Below are 20,520 nucleotides of genomic sequence, written 5' to 3' on the forward strand. Positions count from 1 at the left end.
GTAGGAGTTGCATTCCTCTAGCCCTTGCAGCCAGGCTCTGCACTGAAAGACAGAGTGAGCTGACTTAATACCCATTCTCTCACCCATCAAAGACACTCACAAGCACATGAGCCAAATCATAACATCTGGCAAGTCCAGGAAGGGAAAGAACCATAAGACAGATCTTCCACAAGGAGAACCTCCTGAAATGGGATTATCTAAACCCACGGAGGCCCCACAGGAAATCTGGTGGAAGGATTAGCAGTGTCCCTCAGTGTGATAGGGAGCACAGGGACACTAGGTGAAGGAGTGAAGAGATAGGACAAAAAGCTCATATGTCCTATACGGGAAGAGGCATGTTTGATTGTGACTAATAGCTCTGGAAAGCATTGTGGCCTGAGAATGGCTTATGGCTATGGGAAAATTATCCCAGTTCTCTGCCAAGGTCATGGAGGGGCTGGGCTAGCCGCCATATAATTTAGACTTGCAGAAGGAACTCATCTAGTGTACCACCTGCCCTTAACTACTCTAAATTTAGTTGATTTTTTTTTTCCCCTGTCAGCAGCCATTGCTGGCTTTTGCCTGTCTCTCCAGCTTTTTACTGATTTCCAATTTTCTTCCCCAGGCCGAACAGAACGTACTCTTGGGGCCAAGTATTCTTTCTCGTGTAAGAAGAAACGTAAGCAGAGTCATTTCAAGGCCCAAGAGAACAATAATAAGAACCATTTCTCCCTCACCGTCCCCTCAGACCCCCCACTCCAATATAGTCTGCCTGTTGGGGGAGGCGAGGCAATGCCGTCGAATTTGGAACGACGGGCTCTTTCCTGACAAGATCCAGGACACTGGATCCATGATCTCTTGTCGGTTCCAACTATTAATGATTCTGGCATACACAGGAGTGAGTAGAAATTTTTCAGAAGCCACAGTCCAAATATTTTGGGCAAGAGTCACCGAGGCTCCTTTTGTTTTGTGCTACCCCAGGCTGGAGATTAATTTGCATTGTGATGTCTGAGCTGGAGGAAAGCACGGTTGCCTGATGTTTATGGGGGAACAACCATCCTTGCTCTTCAGAAATGAAACTTAAATGACCCCTTTCTTCTCTGTCTGGACGTTTTGAACGCCCACAGAAATGGAGCGTATAGAATCTGTGGATTTGTGCCTACTGGTCTATGGGGTCCACAGCCTTGAAGGGGCGCTGACGCTCTGACCACATGTTTGGCTGTGCTGTTTGTTCCTTGCCATCTTGAATTGTATTCTAGGTCACAAATTTCTACGTCCTCAAAAATGTCCCTGTTTAGGAGTGCCTGTACTTGAAAGCCTCGTGGTGAAACTATCCGTGCCCTTCACTTATCTCCTTCTGTGGCGATCTCCTTCATCTTTGGAGGGAAGGCACTCAGACACCTGCGTAGCCTCATGGCTTAGACGGGTGTCTGCTGCTCAGAGGAGGTGCTTAGAAACTGTGGCGAGAATAAGTGGGAGCCCCGGTCTTCCCCTTTTTTTTTTAAATTTTTGATTTAAAATTAAAATTTTGATTGATTTATAATTTGTCAGAGAGCACAAGCAGGGGGAGTGGGAGAGGGAGAAGCAGGCTTCCTGCTGAGCAGGGAGCCTGATGCGGGGCTCGATCCCAGGACCCCGGGATCATGACTTGAGCCCAAGAAAGATGCTCAACCAACTGAGCCACCCTGGCATTCCCCTCTCTGGTCCCCTTGTACTGGTATCCAGCATACTGTTAGAATTATTTCCCTCTGTGCCCATCTCCCTTGCTAGTCTGTGAGCAGCTGGAGGGGAGAATCCCGAGTCTGTTTTACTTTTGGAGCCCTCGGAGCACAGTGTGTTGTATGCAGTAGGTGCTCGGTGTGGGTTTAGGGATCTGCTGATACGTTACCCAGTTTCAGTCTCTCCCGGGCAAACTCCCATTTGCTGGCATCATAAGGGAGCCGCTCACACTGCTCGTCCAGGGGAACTTCATCTGGGTCCATTATGATCGATAGGTAGTCTGTTTTTATTTCAGAAGAAGACTGGGAAGGAAAGAGATCTCACAGTCACCAACAAGGAAACAGCTTAAAAAACCCTTAAAAGACATGTGCTTTGGACCATTCGGTCAAAACCGTGTGGTTGGGTACAGAAAGTACTCCTTTGCATACACGTCAGAAGGACACACTTCCCATTAAACAGCCCCTTGCTCTTCTCATGCCACATTTCTGTAGGCTGGTTCGTCCATAGTCTCTGATAGTATGCACCCAGATTCTCTGGTGACCTTGTTGCTTGTTCTCAGACAATGATCCGATGATACTCCTTCTCCGAAACATGCAAAGCATTTTTATAATATCATTCCAAATGACTGACTGAAAATAACTTTCCATGGCCATTCTGTCCAAGCAGGGATATACGTCAAAAGCCAGGCCAACAGTGAGAAGCGTCACTATGGCTTTTCCGCATTTGCAAGAAAGGTCAGAGGTGGCGAAGTGAACCCTGGAGCTCAGGATGGCTGAGACGCATATTTCATGTGGAGTATTTAAATATATGCAGAAGGTCTGGCTCCTTGGTTCCTGCAGCTACCTGCAGAAACACTGTGGGGTCCCTCGGTGAGAACAGAGTTAAGATTAACCTTCAATAAGAAATAGATTATTTCAACGCCCCAGGAGCCTATAGGGCATGGGACTTAAAACACAGCTGTGGGGGCATCTGGGTGGCTATGTGGGTTGGAGCCTCTGCCTTCAGCTCGGGTGGTCGTCCTGGGGTCTTGGGATTGAGCCCCATGTCTGGCTCTCTGTTCAGTGGGGAGCATGCTTCCCTTCCTATCTCTCTCTGCCTGTCTCTCTGCTTACTTGTGATCTGTCAAATAGATAAATAAATGCATCTTAAAAAAAAAAAAAAGAAGAAGAAAAGAAAACACAGCTGTATCCTGGGCTCTTTGGCCATTAGTGGGATTGTCAAATAAGCAAGGTGAGCATCTGCCTTCAGGTGCTTATGTTATCTTGGTAATGGACAACAAGGCCAGATAAGATCTTTTATTTCAGAGCATAGATAACTGGATTTACATTTAGTGTCTTAGATTCATATCAATAGTTGTGTTGCTGGTTAATTCGGATGTAGATGTGACGTTGGCATTTCTATGGGCAGTTGAGGGGCGGAGGGGAAAAAGGCTGCTTAAACATACAAAGTGGGTTTTGGAAAGTCTTGCCTGGAAGTTACATCAGCTTCATTTCAATGAGTTTTGGAAGCCTCTTGCGTTGCCCTTCCCTAGGCAGGACCCGAGTTCAGGAGAGAAGTCACCCTCTCCATACACACCATTTCACGCTCGCCTGCATTCTTCAGCTCTTACTCACCCTGTTCTGGGCTGTCACAGCTCACCTCATCCATCACTTGCAATCGGTCTCCTTCTCCCAGAAATTATCACTGAAATGTGTGACAAATAGCTCGAAGCAGAAAGATCGGCCTGGCCTCCACGGGAAGTGGAAACCAGAGAAAGACACAGAGCACATTGGTCCCGAGCTACATTTGCCACTGGTGCTAATCTGGGAGGGCCAGCCCATTGGACACTCGAGGGAGTCTAGAAGACTGGGAAGGAATACAATTCCTCTTCCAGGGTCATGGGTGTGCACTGAAGGAGACACCGGGGCAGGTTTTATGACTATACTTTTTGATGCCCATTATAGGCAAGGCCATGAGAAACAACCTCCAATCTTCAAAGCGCACAGGCTAGGGGAAGCCTAGCAAGGAACGTGTCAGTTTCGGGAGCACACGTGGGGAAGCTTGTGGAGGTGTTGAGAGAGACGGGGGATCAGGCAATGAAAGACAGTCCCCCTATGGAATTTTATGGTTTATCTCAATAAGGCAGATGAGAGGAAACACCAGACAAGCCTCAAGTAAGGGCTCGAGGAGAGTTGGAGAGTAGAATCTTAGTTGACAAATATTTATTCTTCCGATTGACATTAACACTGAGCAGCTACCAGGTGTTTGGCTTGGAAGCTACACAGCGAAGTGCTTCAGGGCACAGGCACTGAGGCTGCTGGCTGCCGGGCTCCGAGTCACAGATCAGCTCTGGATCCGCACCTAACCTCTCGGCAAGTGGCTTAACCTTTCTAAACCTGGTGTCCTTATCTGCGGAATAATGATAATGACAGTCCTTATCTCCTAGGGCTGTGGTGAATATTGCATGAAACCATCCATGTCAAGCTGTTAGAACCGGGCCTGGGACACAGGCAGCATCCATCAATGTTAGCTCTCATCCTAACGCTGGCCTGCGCAGCGTGGGGGTAAAAGGATAGCATCCAGTCCCTATCAATGAGGAATTCACTTGCCGTTACAGAAACCACATGGAAATAGTTTTTGAGGACCTGTATCTCTTTGCCTCCCACAATTCATCAAATTCTCTAAGGATTCTCTTTTGGAGAGAATAATCGCTTGTTCTCCTCCTTTCTTATTGACATCAAGATTTCAAATTTTTAGAAGTTCTAGGGCCACCTTCAATGTCCCGGTTCACTGTTCCAGCCTTATTTCCACTCTGCTCCTGGGTGTTCCTTCCCTCCTCTGGGCCGTGGGGAGGAGGAGGGTGGGCTGCGTTTTTCTGTTCCTTTCCTTTCTGCCACAGCCTTCAAACTCTTTCTCTGAACTTCATTTTCTCTAATGTTTTTTCTCCCCCCTCCTCTTTAGTAGGCTTGGGACCTCCCTTCTAGATTTGGCAAGCTTTGCTTGTGTTAGACCTACTTCCCTCCATGCTCTGTCTCCCCTTTTAAAATGCGGGTGGTGTGGCCTCTGTGCCATTCTAGAGCAGTGGCCTTCACTGTCACATCTCAAAACCAGTCGTTCCACACAGCCCATGCCTGATGTTACGTATTATCACAGAGGATGCCCACTGAGCCTCGCCTCTCATCCCAACCCCGTAAAGGACACCTCATTGGTTTGGTTACTAAGCCTAAGGTCACACAACCTGGGTTCAACGCTCCACTCCAACTCTAGCTAGCTTTATGACTTTGGACAGGTTATTTTACCTCTCTGAACCTCTCTTTCCCTCTATAGTAGGAATGCTAACACATCTACTTCCTTGCATTTTTGGAAGGATTAATTGAGATAGTACATGAAGAGCTCATCATAAGACCTGACGTGATAATGAGGGCTAAGAAATCTCTAGAAATGGAGGAGGCCTCCTTGACACTTTTCAAGTCTTGTTGATTTTACCTGCTAAATATGTCTTGAATTTTAATCACTTAGACTAAGAGATACCACCATTTCTCACTTGGGCTACTAGAAAGTCTTCTGGTGGGTTCTTCTACGTACCCTTGCCTCTGGTCCATTCTTGCTGAAGCCAAAATTCTCCTTCCAGACACAGCTCTCTTTCACTGATGATTACCTCCCTTTGCGTAACAATACTGGTCCCTGCCCCCAGACTCCAGGCTTTCTTTTACTCCCAGAACAGACACTGAATTTCTTACCTCAGCCTACAAGGCGCTGTGTGGCCAGCGTCTGCCGCCTGTCCTCTCCCACCTCACCTCCTACCTTGTTCTCTCCACGGCAGTCACACTGGCCTCTGTCAGGCTCTGGTTCCTGAAGTGTCCCTGTCCTGCCCCAGCCTCACATGGGCTCTCCCTCTGCCTGAAGCACTTTTCCCTCCCTTCTCACCCGACTGCCCCTTTACAGGACAACTTTCAGCCAGCTTGCCTCCAGTGGCAGGTTTACGTTTGTGTGTGTAACTGGTGAAAGCCAGGCTCCTCTCCGACTGTACCCTCTGCATGTCCTCTCCACTGTCACGCGACAGCCTGATGTTCCGTATGGAGCAGGCGCGTACATGTTGGAGGCATGAATGAATGGATGAGTGCATGCTGGCTCTCCTCCCTGGAACTTCAGAGAAGCAAGCTGCAGGCCTGATGATGGAGAGCTGATGTCTTGCGTTCAGGTTGAACCTTGCAGCAAAGAATGTAGTTGTGTGGTGGGGCTCAGAGGAGGGTTCCGTACAGAACCACCGTATGCTGTGTGCCCTCCCATAATGTTATGAGACGTAAGTCAGAGGTGGGTCTCTATTTTGCTTTTGCTTTTTCATTTCTCGGCAGAGAATAAGAAGACTTTGCAGGTCTTAGGCTGACTTTAAAGATTTTATGACCTATTTTTACATCAAAAACATCCCTTCTGTTTCTGGGAAATAGACCTCTGTTCATTGCTCTAGGTTTTGGTTTGAATATTCCCCTTGATGGTTGAGAGGCATTTTAATGACTCATGTTTGGTGTTCCCCAGACCAGAATCAGAAGCCAGGGAGAAGGGGACTGGAGTCTGACACCGGCTTCGTGCGTACTCTAGACGGGAGGCTAGCATTTTAGAACATCATGTAAAAAGAAGCCTAGAACTTCATCTGCAATGTTCTTACCCTTTTCAGTTTTCGGATGAAGAGCGTCAACAGGAGCCAGAAGAGGGTCGCAGCCACGCAGGTACACGTCAGAGTGATGAGCTCCAGGTTAGATTTGTCTGAGGTCCCTGGAGAGAGAAAACCATCAGGATGACCCTCAAAAGGCATTGTCCAACTTTGAGTCTTTGTGATGCTAGAAAACAGGACTAGTGCCCCTAAACGCTTCGTCATGGTGAACCCAGCCTGCTGGCGTAAGAGTTGGCCTGCGACAGGTCTTCTCTTACCTTCGGAGTCAAGCAGAATACATGATCTTACCGTCATAAACTCATGCAGAAATGAAAAGGCTTTCCAGAAGTTCTGCGGTTGAGTTTACAGACTCTATAATCCCAGAAATAGCTAATTGAGAATCAGAGGAGAAATTTTTAAAAAGGAAAAAATGAAGGCAGGAACAAAAGCCCATTCAAGGGCTAAATCTGGAATACGTGAAATCCCCCCAGTGGGTTTTAGAGGAAATTCTAAAGAAAAGGAAAAAAAATAAAATAAAAATGACATAAAAGTGCTCCTTTGGGACTCACAAAGTTCTTCTACTTTGATTTTAAAAATAAAAACAAAACTCAAGGACTGTCGCAATTGCGTGCTCGCTTCTTTTTGAACAGTCGGGCCAGGCTGCCCACCTCCTGCTCCCCACTTCAGGCTCCATTTCTGACCTTCGCGGCGGCAGCTGGCCTGCAGGGGCTGGGATGCCAAGGGGGTCCTTCCCAATCGCCTCATTTCCCAGAGTCAAAAGCTGATCAGTTCGTCCTCCACCCAAAGCATTCAGGAGAAGCCTCCAGAGAGGAGGATCTTCGGGATTTGGAAAGGAATATCCCCAGGGGGCCGGAACAGTGGTTCCCTCCTTACAGACTCCAGGGGACAAATTCTGGAGAATTCTAAAGTAATGCTTTATCCTTTAACCTCATTATAAGGAGACAGAGCCCTCGTATTAAGCTGGGGAAGAACAAATGGAACTTACTCTCTTTAGAAATAATGATGTGGGGGCGCCTGGGGGACTTGGTTGGTTAAGCCTCTGCCTTTGGCTCAGGTCATGGGTTGGGCTCCCTGTTCAGTGGGGAGTCTGCTTTTCCCTCTCCCTCTGCCTCCCTCTGCTCATGCTCTGTCACTGTCCCTCTCAAAAATGAAATCTTTTTAAAAAATGGTATGAATGGCATCATTGCGCCCTCAATATGCGGCCAGCCCTCAGAACCCCCTTACGAAGCAGGTAGCAATAACATTCCCATCTCCTACACAAAGCGCTACATCTTGTGGGTTCTTTGTTTCAACTCAGAAAGAAGATACTGAATCCTACTGCAGGTGACTGTCAGTCCGGAGGCGATGGGAAGATGAGTGAGAGAAAGCAGTCACACTCTGGGGACTCGCTCCCAGCCTAACCGAGACATAAGGCAAATATAAAGAAAGGAGGGTTGAGGGAACGTAATGATTTTTGAAAGAGGCGACCTTTGAAATGGATGGTGGCCTACAGAGATGAGGCGGGGGGAGGGCATGGAGGCAGAGGGGACAGCAGGAGTGGGGACCCAGAGCTGGGAAATGATGGGGTGCCCACGGCAGTCTAAGGCCAGGCCAGGACCTGACCACAAAGAGGTCGAGCGTCTGTGTGAAGGGTTTAAACTACGTGCTGTGAGCCGCCAGTTGGAGCCAGGGAAGTTTCTCTGAAGAGCAGCAAGTGCACAAGCTAGAGAGCGGAGCGGCGGTGTCCTTCCCTCTCACCCACGCGCTTCCTGCAGGCCGCGGTCCCTGCCGCAGTGGGTCTTTTTGTCTAGAGGGGAAAAGCTCATTTTCTCTCCATCTAGTGCAACACAAAGGCCCGCCCCTTCTCCTCCCGTGGCCCTGTCCTGCCGGGCTCTCACCACCTACCTCGAGTCCCTGCCAGCTGTCATCTGGACCACAGCACTACCTTCCTGACCAGCCTTGACTCCCCCCAGGGCTCTCCTCGCTGAGCCAGCGTGACCTTGCCTCTGTCTAGACGCCATCCCTCCCCACCTCTGTCCCTGTGACTGGCAGAAGAAAAATCCAAATCTTTGGTTCCTTTGTGCCCAACCCTGCCTGTCCCTTCACCTTCATCTCCTGCCATCCTCCCATGGGCTCCAATCACCTCAAAATCCATGGAGTTTCTTAGATCGGCCAGCCCTTCTGCATGGCCGTGCTTCGGCCCTCGCTGTTTCTCTACCAGAACGTAGGCTGCCGGGGGCTGCGGCCGCATCCCCCTCACCTTTATGTCTCTGCTCCTCCGCCTGGGTGAGTGAGCAGGTAACTTTTGACGGGCTTTGTCACCAGAGAGTATCACGAAGCTTTTAAAGGGTTCAGGGTCAAATTCCTGTTCATGGGCATTAATGCAATAAACACATGGAACACCACCTGTGTTGCGGGCTCTGTTCTCGATGCTGGCATAGGGTGGTAGATGAAAGGTATGGTCTAGAGGTCACAGGCTGGCATTGACCTCTGACAGGTGAACAGGTTCAAGGTCCCGAGAGGAGCAGCGGACGGCAGGATTGTGGTTCTGTTCACCGCTCTGTCTCTGGTGTTTGGAAGCGTGCCTGGCCCTGAGTCGGCATCCTGAGTCTAGTGGGTGAGTGAATGGATGAGTTTGGCTTCATTTGCTGCTTTATTAGCTTGTGGCTGTTTCCCTGACCCTCACGGGTCTGAGAACAGCTTTCTTGAAGTTTCGAAGGATGGTAAGTTTTTCTCTCAGTATGCATCCCCTTGATGGGAATATGGTAAGCTCGAGTTAATAGAAGGTTGGCTTTCCTCTCCCATGTGAAAGGTCTGAGGCTTCCCTGTTGTATTCACACACACACACACACACACACACACACTCACACTCACAGTCTTCTCTGCTTATGCTGCAAATAAGTTCTGTGGAATCTTATTGTGAGCTGCTCAGGCCATCCTGGCCTTTGGCTGTTGGAGATGCTGATAGCATCTTGGGACACGATACTGTCTGCATTAAACCTCTGCAGAGCCTCCCGGCTGGAATGCCCTGGGAGAGGCCCCTCCCATCGTGGGAATGTTCCCACTGCATTCCACGGGGCAGGAAGTTGACCCCCAAAGTAATTCCACAGCCCTTACTCAGGAAAGATTCCTTTCGGTGGGACCAAATGGGTTTGTGTGCACTTATACATTTAAAGAATCAACTTTAAAAAAAAAAAAGAATCAACTTATGAAAAAACATCTTCAAGACGAACATTTATGACAGGGGAAAGATCTCCTTCGCGTTCTATCCCTGCTTACTGAAAACTAGACTAGGAATTTAACAGGATATCATGTAGTCTCTGTGCTCGCTCGCTTGCTCGCTTTCTCTGTCCTATTTGCTTTATTTGGAAAGCAACCATTAGGATAGTCCTATGTTGAGGAGACCGACTCAGGTCAGCAGCATCTCCTGCGCAGCTCTTGGATGTTTTCTCAGAGGTCAAACCTCCCCACACGGGTCTGACTAGACCCAGCTTCAACTGGCTGGTGACAGCTGACGAGCTCAGTCCGTGAAATGGCCCAGCTGCCCGTGGCAGGGGGAACGGAGGCCAGAGGAAGTGTGGGTGGGGCTTGACACTAACTAGGCGCCAGTGCTGGGGCTCCAGGACATTGCTCTCCTAGGCGGTGTGTGCAAGCCTGCTTCGGGGCACGCAGCAAGGTTATTTTTATATGGGCGAGTGACAAGAATGTGGCCCCTCTGAAGAGTTAGGGTGACTCGACTTTGTAGTTACTGACCACTAACCCTGTTGCATAGAGCTTTCCAGGTCAGCTACCCTCTCAGGCTTCAGACCACGCCTCCTGGGTCAGGAAGGGCGGATGGCCCCCAGGGGAGGCACTGAGTCCTGAGGGGTGACGTGCCTACTCTAGAGCTCTTGCAACTGCAGGGACCGGCTTTCCTGCGCTGAGGTTTTGTGATGGGTCAGTAGGCACCAAGCTGGACTCTGGGTTGCGGCAGCATCCTGCCAACCCTGACACGTGGCACTGTGTGGCCCCGGACTGCCCGAATCAACAAGCAGGAGAGCCAGAAGCTCAGCTCTCGCAATGGAACCGGGGGTTCTTCCCAGGAGTTAGGAACAACCCCCCATGCAAAAGACCAGGGCCTCTGGCTCTGGGACCTGCCTTGACTTGAGATGAGCCCAAGTTTCACCAGGAAAGGGCAGGAAGCAAGCAGCCATGTCTTAGACCAAGGACCCTGTGCCCCATCTTCCTCCACATGTGGAGGTAACAACAGCACCTCAGCTCACAGGAGAAATGTGGGACCTCAGGGGGAGTGATTCTTTTGAAGTTTCCCCCCAACCCTAGCACTCCCTTTCCTTTTTTTTTTTTTTTAAATTCTTCCTAGTTTTTGGACTTCAAGTACAAGCTAATTTGGTTCTCATCCAAACCTACTGCAAATATCACAGTTTGTCTCTTCTTTCTAAAACTATTCAGACTTCGGCCAAGTACCGATTGTTTTCTACAGAACTGCTTTCCCTGAGAAATTTGCCTCATACCTGCCAGGGTGGCTTAGGTGGTGTTCTCTGGTGCAATCATTATTTTAATTTGAGGTAACAGTTTATGTGGGCTACTTGTCCAGTGAATTCTGAAGACATCAGGGGATGGGTGTTTTTCGTGTTCATTTGGCATCTCCAGCACTGGTCCAGTGGAAGTCTCAACAAATATTTATATATAGATGAAAAGCAAATGAATCAGATACACCTAGACCTCATCTTCCATAAGAACCAGTCAATCAGAGCTATCTCCTTTTATCTAAAATCCAATAACCAATAATCCAGCTAACTTATCACATAATTTCTCTAAGACTCACAGGAATATTCAAATTGCCTCTTCTACTATTTTTGAAGCCTTTTGGGAATCTTTGTATACTGGTTTGGAACCCCTCTTAAGGACAGAGAAATACTGTATTCATTTAAGTTGGAAGTAAGTTTTTAAGAATAATTTTAGGGAAAGATACTTAAAATTGCTATTATGCACCATTAGGTCTAGGATACGTTTTGGTTAAAGCTGGTAAAGCTAAATCCTTTGACCTAAGTCCTTAGGACAAAGAGAAACTTCGTGGTTTGGAACCCCATTTGGGTAACTCCCAGATTAAGTGTAGGAAAACTAAAATACAGAAAGTTTTGTTGAAGTTCATATGGTTTATCATATTAACAAACAATTAATGTTAGCTAATATTTAAAAAGTTTCTATCATAGACCAGATACGGTTTTAATGTGTTAATAATCCTTACGACCCCGTAAGGTGGGCATACCATCATTAACGTCTATTTGGCAGATAAGCACCAAGAAGGTAAATAATTGGCCCAGGGTCCACAGCTCAGGGGCGGTGATGCACCTGGCTTCAGAGGGGGTCCTCTGCTCTCTCAGAGCGGAGAGGCAGCAGGGCAGAATGGTTCAACATGGATCCAGTTCTCCGCTCTGCCACTCCTAGCTTTGTAACCCTGAACAAAGTCCTAGATCATTCTGTGCTTTAGATTCTGACTCGCACATAGGAAAAAAAAAACATTGGGTTGTCACAGAAGTTGAGTAGACTAATGCATGTTCAGTGAGCATAAGCTATTAGAACTGAATTCCATCACCATTTTTTGAATTCTTGATCAAGGCCAGCTTTATGTCATTGTTTAGACTTGAAGTACAAAGGCATGCATATCCCATCCCCCAGCCCTCCTGCATGAAATTAGTGAGTAACAAGTTCACTTCACTATTGGCAGCGCTGGTCTCTCCTTGGGAACTTTTCTGAGTTGCCAACACCCAGGAGAAGAGTGACATCAGTCACCAACATCTATACGTGAATTAGTTTATCACATCCTTCCCAGTGCCAGGAGAGCCAGGGGAGTGAATTTGGGGCAGAACTGAGGAAGAGAGGAGCTAATGTGGAGGGTCCTCTGGGCTTGGAGGAGCATCAGAAAGAAACGAAACCCAAAAGCTGGCCTGGCCAAGGGGGATACAAGGGAGTGGCTGCATACCCAAGACAATTTGGGGCTTTTCCTATTTTTTACACTCTGAATTGATGAAGGAACACAGTGTAAGTTTCCTGCTCTATGGGTCCTTTCCTAAAATGCATTAATGTTCAGTTGTCACGGCATAATTTTACAAATGTCACCTCTACTACCACTCCAAGCATTTAGACTGTGGGACCCTAAGGCAGTCCTGTGTTTTCCAGGATTTCCATACCCATCAGTCATCCCCAAAAGAAGGTTTAATGTCATATTTTCTCTTGTGTAATTATAAAGGCTACTGAAATAGTATTTCAATAGCAAGGCCCAAATCTGTTAGAAGAATGTGTTTATATATAATTGTGGTTCTGACTTGCCATCTTAAAGTCCTTGGTCTTTATCTCAAGTCCTTGGTCGAGAATGTGCCACGCTTTCATTGACACCATTCCATTAAGTTGCATGGACTATTGAGCACTATGTCAATTTCAGAAATTATTTTGGTTACGAACAGTTTTGTGTTGTTTTTAACGTTAGAGCTTCCCCTTTGAGAGTTCCACGTGTGCTCCTGTGCAGTCCAAACCAAACAAGACCTGTGACTATTTAAAGAAGCCACTCTGACTCCACAGTCCACTCATCCTTTTCAGATACAAAAATAACACATTGTTTTATCTATGAGTATAAGAATCCTTTTTCAAGGGAAATAAAAAGAGCAGACAGTTTCCTTCCTGACTAATTCACGAACCTCTTTAAATCTGTTAAACATAGCCACAGACACAACTCATTTGCTTGGTTTCGTTTCCTAAACTCAACCTGACAAGATAGGTCGGCGTGAAGGGTCTATATGTGTATACTGGGAAATCAAGTCGAAAGCTAGGGAATGTTCCATGGCCACCGGAGTGAGAGCCACCAGAGAGAGCAAGGATCCAATTTTACTAATAAGATTACTAGCCACGTCCTGCTAGTGGAAGAGCATCTAAGGACCTAGTTTTTCTTCCATGAGCTTCAAATACATCCATTCAAGATAGCGCATCCAACTAATAAGATCCACTTTTAAAAATCTCCTTATCCCAAACAAAAATGGAGCTGACACCTGCCTCCTTGAAATTTCACCACCATCTTCCTTCCTTGGTTCTGGTTATCTCTTCCGGAGTGTCAGAGAAGGAGTGAAACGTCCCCTCCGTCTGAAGCTTCTCAAATATTTGTGGAAAACAATAATATCACTCCTTAGTTTTTAGACTAAACATCCTCATTTCCTTGTGCTACTTCATCGTGACCATATTGGGATACAGCTGCATGGACGTCTGAATGGGTACAGTAGTTCAGGCAGTTTGATGAGCACAGATCAGGGAATCTGTTTTCTCAGCTATCCACAATTTTGAAGCAGAGAGGTTGGATACAGCTGTCATGGCCAGAGCAAGGGGAGGAAAACTTACAAAAGCGAGCCAGGAAGAAGGCAGAAAAACCATAAAAAGCAGACAGAAGAACTCAAAAAGCATGGCAGTTGAGGACAATAACGAGTTGAAAAGAAAGAACCACGTTGCAAGCTATAGCATTTCTCCAAGTGCTATTGGAGATTTGTGCCACACAAGCGGAAAGAGGTCATGAATCAAAAGTACCAGTTTCTCAGAAGAGCCAGTGGCTAGACAAGAGGAAATATTTAAAATTACCTTGACGTTGTTGTTGCCAAGGGAGATATCAACGTAGAAGTCTCACAGTTGTGTAGCAGGTCACTGCCCGCCTCTGCCTTGCCCACGCAGCAGCCTCTGAGGCTTCCTTTACACCTCAGTTCGCCCCCATGGCCTTTCTTGTCTCTCTGAACTCCTTGAGCTCTTGTCAGCAGCACTGTGTGGTCTGCCTGATATAAACTAGTGTTTCTACTTTACCCTTAAGAGGAGCTTAAATTGTGTTTTTGAAGATTTATTTATTTAGTAAAAGGGGGGGTGTATGGGAAGGGGTGGAGGGAGAGACTATCCAACCAGACTCCTGCTGAGCACAGAGCCTGACATGGCACTCAATCCCATGACCCATGAGATTAGGACCTGAGCCGAAACTAAGAGGCAGGGGCTTAACCGACTAAGCCACCCAGGTGCCTTAAGGAGCTTAAAATTCTTACTGATCTGGTTCTAATTGTTCCATGTGCACCTTAATCTGCTCCAACCAGGTTTTGAAAGCACACTGAGGTTCCACATGCTGCACAGTCCCGGGTGCATAACTAAGTTGTCGAGTTAAGAACAGACTGAATTTAGCTTATCTCTATTGCCCTAGACAATCTATAAATATGCATCTCTTTTCCGACATTCAGTGGTTTTCTAAGTAGATCAATCCGGCAAACACATTTATTGAATGCTCAGGGAGAGAGGAGTGAAGAGTAAGCTGTGGTAAGCATTGCATTAAACGTTCACGTCAAATATTCTGGGAGTACGGAGGGGACCGTGATGGGAAGGCAGGAGGTCCTTTCCTCTACACCTGAAGCAAGCAAAGATGAGTTGTCAGGATGAGTAGGGTTGTCCAAGGGGAGAACGAGGTGGGAAGAAGGAAGGCCGTGGAGACCAAAGGAAGGTACTGTGTGTAGGCAGAAGATGAGAGGAGAGGCAGCATGCATTCAGGGGGTCATGAGCAGTTGCACAGCTGGGGAGCTCAGGGGTGAAGGGAGGTATAAGCCACAAGGCCGCAGAAGGAGCCCAGGGAGGACCTTGTGTGCCTGGATGAGGATGAGAGGTGATCCACAACCACTGACAATTTGAAGCAGGGAAGTAACGAGTCATAAGATTAGTCATTTAAAAAATCACTCTAGAACTGAAAGAGGGTGGGGGGGAGAGAGAAGTAGGCGGGCTGTTCGGGAGGATGAGAGATGATGTCAGGAGATGACAGGGTCAGGATGTCCGTAGTGGCAGCCAACAGGGGCAACTGAGGTGAGAATGGTCTCCCCTTTCCTCAGAAACAAATGACACAGGTTGATGGAAACGTGTAGAAATGATCAGTGGTGGCCAAATTCTTCATGCTGTCTGACTTCAGAAAAGCATTTAGTGGGAAAAGGAATCACTGTAGGAAATAAGAACCAGGTAGAGAGAAAACCAAATGACAGGATGACTGAAAAAGTCTGCAGGCTCAAATTTACACTAAGGCCTCAAGGACAAGTTCCTACGGCACCTCAGGGAGTGGGACGGATGGAGGAAGAGTGGACCCTCCACAGGTTACAGGACATGGACCGTGGCCAGCCTTCCCGCTGACTTCGTTGTATGACTTTAGGTAAATCATTTAACCCTTCTGGAGTGTCCATTTTCCCATCTGTAGACTGAAAATAATACTAGTTACTTCTTTGGGTTCTTGTCAAGTTCATGGGATTAGGTATACCAGTTGTCTAGCAGTGTCTGCACAGTAAGGTCCTAAATAAGTAGCCTCTTGCTAAGTGTGCGGCACGGCTAAGGGATTCAAAGACAGTTGAGACACAGTTCTGTCTCAAAACATCTACAATTCAGTCGGGAAGAGAGGCATGTCAATCCCCAAATAATAATAAAAAGCAGGATAAAATAAGTACTGACTGATGACCCAAAAGTCATGCTGTGGGAGGGCAGGCAGGAGAATGAGTATCTGAGTCCACTGTTCGGACTGGAGGACCACTGCTAAACTGGCCATGGCGGGAGGAGGGTTAGTGGTGAGTCAGGCGGTCTGATGGCCAGCACGCTGGGTCTGGTCCAGCCTGGGGGTCCTGCTCTGCTCCTGGACAGCAAACACAGCCCAGCAGGAGAGACTACTCCCGGAGGCTAGACTTACAGCAAATAGAAGGATGGTGGTGGTCACGATTGTGGGCAGAAGCCATGAAGCAAGTTGGCTTCTGAGAACCCCAGACTAGTCTGGCAGAAAAGGTGAAGGGAAAGGAAGTAAAGTCTTCGTGGAGAGCTGCAAACTTGCAGAAATATCCCTGCTTCAAGCAAGGGCTTCTCTCATGCTGTCCCAAGCTGCTTAGTCGCTGGGTCAGACACAGCCCCATATGCCCTGGTAGGGAAGAATGAGGGTCGTGGGGATGGACCACAAGGAAGGCAGGTATGGGGGCTGGAGTGGGTCTGAAGAACCCAGTTCTCAGGCATGTCTGCCATTTCCTTGCTGTCGGGTTTAGATCAGTCATCTCATTCCTGTCTGGGGGTTCCTAACCGCTCTGTGTGTCTTCTGGGGGATATGGGGGAAAAATGCCTTCTGAACTGAGGATCCGGAACCTCCTTGCCCTTCTCTCAGATCTGCAACCTCCCTGGCCTGATTCAGTGGCTCCCCGAGAGCCACATCTAGAGTCCTTGTTAGAAGGTAAACCAACAATCCTTTGAAGAAGGAGGTGTTAAAGAGAGATGTTCATAATTGTTTTTTCCATGACTAACTGTTTTGTCCGTGTGTAAGCAGACCAGTTGAAAGAATTCTTAGAGACAGGACCTTTTGGGAGAGAAACAGGACCATCACTCTAACTACTGGGGGAATGCTACCCTCGACTTTCTCTGAAAGGATACATTTGTGGAAGTACAGTTTTTAGATTTTTCAGCAGGCTCTCTAAAATCGTCTCCCTGGCAAAGAATGGGGTTGATGCTCTGTGTTGAAGGAGTCTGGAGTCTCAGAGTCAGACTCTTTGAGCAGTGCAAGTTTCCAGGGCGGAAGAACTGATTTCTATGTCGTTTCTCCGCCAGGAACACATACTTGCGCCTTCTGTTGTCTCCTGGGGAGTCCTTGGAAACAGGCTACCGAACAAATTGTGTCTTTTTATGTAAAACCTCAACGTGCCATAGCTCTTTACATTTCAAGAGGTGCCAATTTGATATTTTATGATACTCTACATGGGAGGTTTGGATGATTCCTGGCACCTGAGGACCGAAATTGAGGTCTGAACTGCTTTCCAAGTGGGAGCCCCAGGGCCACAGCGCTGGCTCGGATTTGCTTTGGATGTTGCTGCTCAACAAACTGTCTGAGGTCTATAAAGAGGAAGCACTTGGAATAGTTTTCTCAAATGTGGTCTGTTTTTTATGTGTGGCTTCTCCCTGATGATATTTTGCAGCCTGCTCTGTGTTTAAAAAAAAAAACCAAACCCCCCCCCCCCAAAAAAAAACCAGTTTGTGAAAACATTCAGGAGAGCAGCATATGTCTAACTCTTGGGAACTGGAAAAGGAAAAAGAACGAACAAGTTTCCAACGTGTGGGTGTTCCCCTCTCTCTACACCCCTCTGCCTTCCTGGATTTCTTTGTCACAAGCGTGGCCACTGCGGTCATTCCCTGTGGGTCAGTGGCATGGTCTGTTCCGGGAACTACTTCCCTGCAGGGATGGGGTTCAAATGATGGCCCTGGGGGGGTTGGTGGGTGGTCCCACCAGTGTCTTCCCCTTAGGCCTTGCCAGCCCTCTCCCCACAGAGGGTCACTTCCCAGAGCCGCAGGGGAGGGGGCGAGGAGGTCAGAGAAAGGAACAGGCTGGAGGCAGCGGGGGACCGGGAGGTGGAAAGTTAAACAGGGAAATAGACGTCTGATCTGTTTCTTGTTGCTTCTGCAACAGCTGTTTACCTTGAACAGTGAGGTACGCGGAACTTTCCACGGACCCCTTCTGGTTGGTGGCTTTGCAGTGATAGACCCCTTCATCCTCTTCTGTGACTCTTTCAATAAACAGCGTGCTGCTTCCTGGTCCTAAAATAATTCCTGCGGGGTGAGAGATGTTTACATTAGTGGGCCTGGGTGACACACAAAAACAGCTACTTCTGTAATCCAACCCTCTTCCTATAATTATGAGTTCAGACGAGGAAATCCGAGCTCTAGGTAACCTTGGGCTGGGCTGCTTATTTGTTTTCTCTTGGTCCACGCAGCCGAGCTCAGACCCCAGCTCTGGAGACGCAGACAGGACCCAGGCCCTTCGCTGTGTGGAGGGCAATGAGATGGGGCTGCCAGACTCTGCTTTCGGGAGCAGATGTCAAGGAGGCAGCGTGTCTAACGATGACACCATCGACTCGCAGCCTGCTGCGTGTGAGGCTGCTACGGACACTTCGAATCTTGACATTGACAACCGCCCCTTAAGGTCATAGGGTCTCCGTTTTACAAACGTGGAAACAGATCTGGGGAGGTTAAGTAACTTGACCGAGAGCCCACAGCTGCACGGACACACATCTGTGGCCTCGGGGCCAAAGGAAGTCCTGCTTCACTGGCTGGAGAGGGGAAGAGCTCGGGCGGTGTTTTAGTCCAGGTCTTAGCCCTTCCAGCTTTGTCTCTTTAGGCGAACTACTTCACCTTTCTGTTTCAGTTTCTCCAATCTTAAGATGAAAATGCAAGCAAGTCCTGCCAGGTATACAGGAACACGAATGGCTAGCGCAGCACACAGGGTTAAGCGCTCCGTAAATTTGAGCTAAAGGGTTACTACCGAGCATCATGTAATAGAAGGAGCACCAAAAATTTTCAGAGCCCAGCTTGAAGACCCAGTAGCCTCAACACCAAGGACTACCACCAAATATTTATCGAGTATTGACTCTGATAGTAGTCTATGTTAGACTTTAGGGGAGGGGGAAGGCTAAGACCCCATTATCTGAAAGGAGGGACAATGAATTCCTAACAAACACACATACATACATATTCTCTGTGTGTGTGTGTTTCATGCACACATATGCACACACACACCAGCAAACAGAAAGTGTTTCGTGAATGAGAGTTAATAAATGTAGCATGGCATACCCAATTAAATGCAAAGCCTGGGATGGGAAGGAGATCGGTAAGGAATAGGAAAATTCAGGAAGGCATCATAGAGGAGGTGGGCCTTGAGCTGAGGTTCCAAGTATTATCAGAGGTGCAGAGGAAGGGCAAGCAAGAGAACAGCCCTGCCGCTGACATGAATGGGCATTGAATTCTTGTTCTGGAAAGCATAAAGAACATTTAAAACAAACCTACAGTTTTTTCTCCCAGCTATTTTCCCTTTATTCTTTCTAAAGTGGACTTTTTAACACATTTTGTTCATTCATATGATATTTTTGAGCTCCTACCATTTACTAGCCACTATCTAGAACTGGTGATAGAATAATAAAGAAGTCAAATGAATGCTTGCCTACACAGGGCTTAAATTCTAGTTTGGGAGAATTATAAATGAGTAATTTCAAGGAACAAAACCCGTGAAGAAACAAAACCAGGGTAAGGGGATCACAGGGCATGGAGGATGCTTAGGGAATGTTCTCTGAAAAGGTGACATCAGAGTAGAGACCTCAAAGATGGGGAAGAATGAACTATTTGAAGATCTGAAAGGGCATTGAAGGCATAGGGAGTAGCGACTATAAAGTCCCTGGGGCAGGAATGGACTTGTTTAAGGGACAGTAAAAAGACCATGTCGACTTTGGTTAGCAAGCAGGAGAGAGAACTGGCTGGGCTCGATCAGGTATGACCACAGGCCATGGTAAGGATTTGCGGTTTTATTCTAAGCACAGAAGAAGGCCATAGGAGGATTGTACCTAACAGCTCATAACTCTAAGTCACAGTGTAATTAACATCTTTCAGCATAAAGATTTTTCTGTATTTCAGATTACTTCCTTAGAAGAGATTTCTAGAAGCAGATTTATTAGGTCAAAAGCTCTTGATTCTTGTAACTACATGCCTTCCAAAAGGATTATATCCGTGAACATGTCTACCGGCAAGGCTGAGACACTATTTTATGGGATCATCTAAAAAAATAGAAAACACAAACCTCTGCTGATTTGATAGATGACTTGTTAGCCATTTTTACTTTCAAAGCATGCATTTGGAGTGCTTGACTGGAAAAGGTGAGTTCAGATTAAGGAGAGGTTTGAAATCCTAGCTGAGGAGTCTCTATTCAGGGCAGAAGGAAAAGAGGGGCTCACAAAAATTTTTGAGCAGGGAAATGACATAATGAAAGCAATGTCTAAGGAAGTTTAGTCTAGAATGAGAATGCAGGGTAGACTGGAATGAGGGAAAAGAGGCATCTGGAAGTCCAGGTCACAAGCTGTAATTCAGGCAAGGAATGCTGAGGATCCAAATCTGGATGGTGGGAAAGGAAGTGGAGAGGGAAAAATGCAAATGGACACTTTGTAGAAACAATCTACAGGAAGTGCTGCCCTACTCAATGCAGAAAGGACAGAGATGGGTGCAAGGTGATTCTGATATTCTAAGTCCAGGTAACGGGGTGAAACATGAGACTCTCCCTTGTAAACTTGATTAAATCATTTAATGTCTTCGAGTCTGTTTCCCCATCTGTAAATTGAGAATAGTACCTGCTTTGTCTATTT

At 47.3% G+C, this 20,520-nt stretch overlaps 1 protein-coding gene across 1 annotated transcript in view; it reads right to left on the bottom strand.

Moving 5' to 3' along the window:
• FLT1 (fms related receptor tyrosine kinase 1) overlaps positions 1 to 20,520 on the bottom strand; it is a 171,191-nt gene that overhangs the window by 29,870 nt on the left and 120,801 nt on the right. The window contains exons 15-17 of the mRNA XM_032879972.1: positions 17,813 to 17,944; positions 6,344 to 6,450; positions 1,868 to 2,000 (exon numbers count right to left, since the gene is read on the bottom strand). Of these exons, the coding sequence (XP_032735863.1) occupies positions 1,868 to 2,000; positions 6,344 to 6,450; positions 17,813 to 17,944 (372 nt within the window). The remainder of the gene's footprint in view (positions 1 to 1,867; positions 2,001 to 6,343; positions 6,451 to 17,812; positions 17,945 to 20,520) is intronic.

Source organism: Lontra canadensis, unplaced genomic scaffold (assembly GCF_010015895.1).
Source record: "Lontra canadensis isolate GAN:19392208 unplaced genomic scaffold, GSC_riverotter_1.0 scaffold67, whole genome shotgun sequence".
NCBI lineage: Eukaryota > Metazoa > Chordata > Mammalia > Carnivora > Mustelidae > Lontra > Lontra canadensis.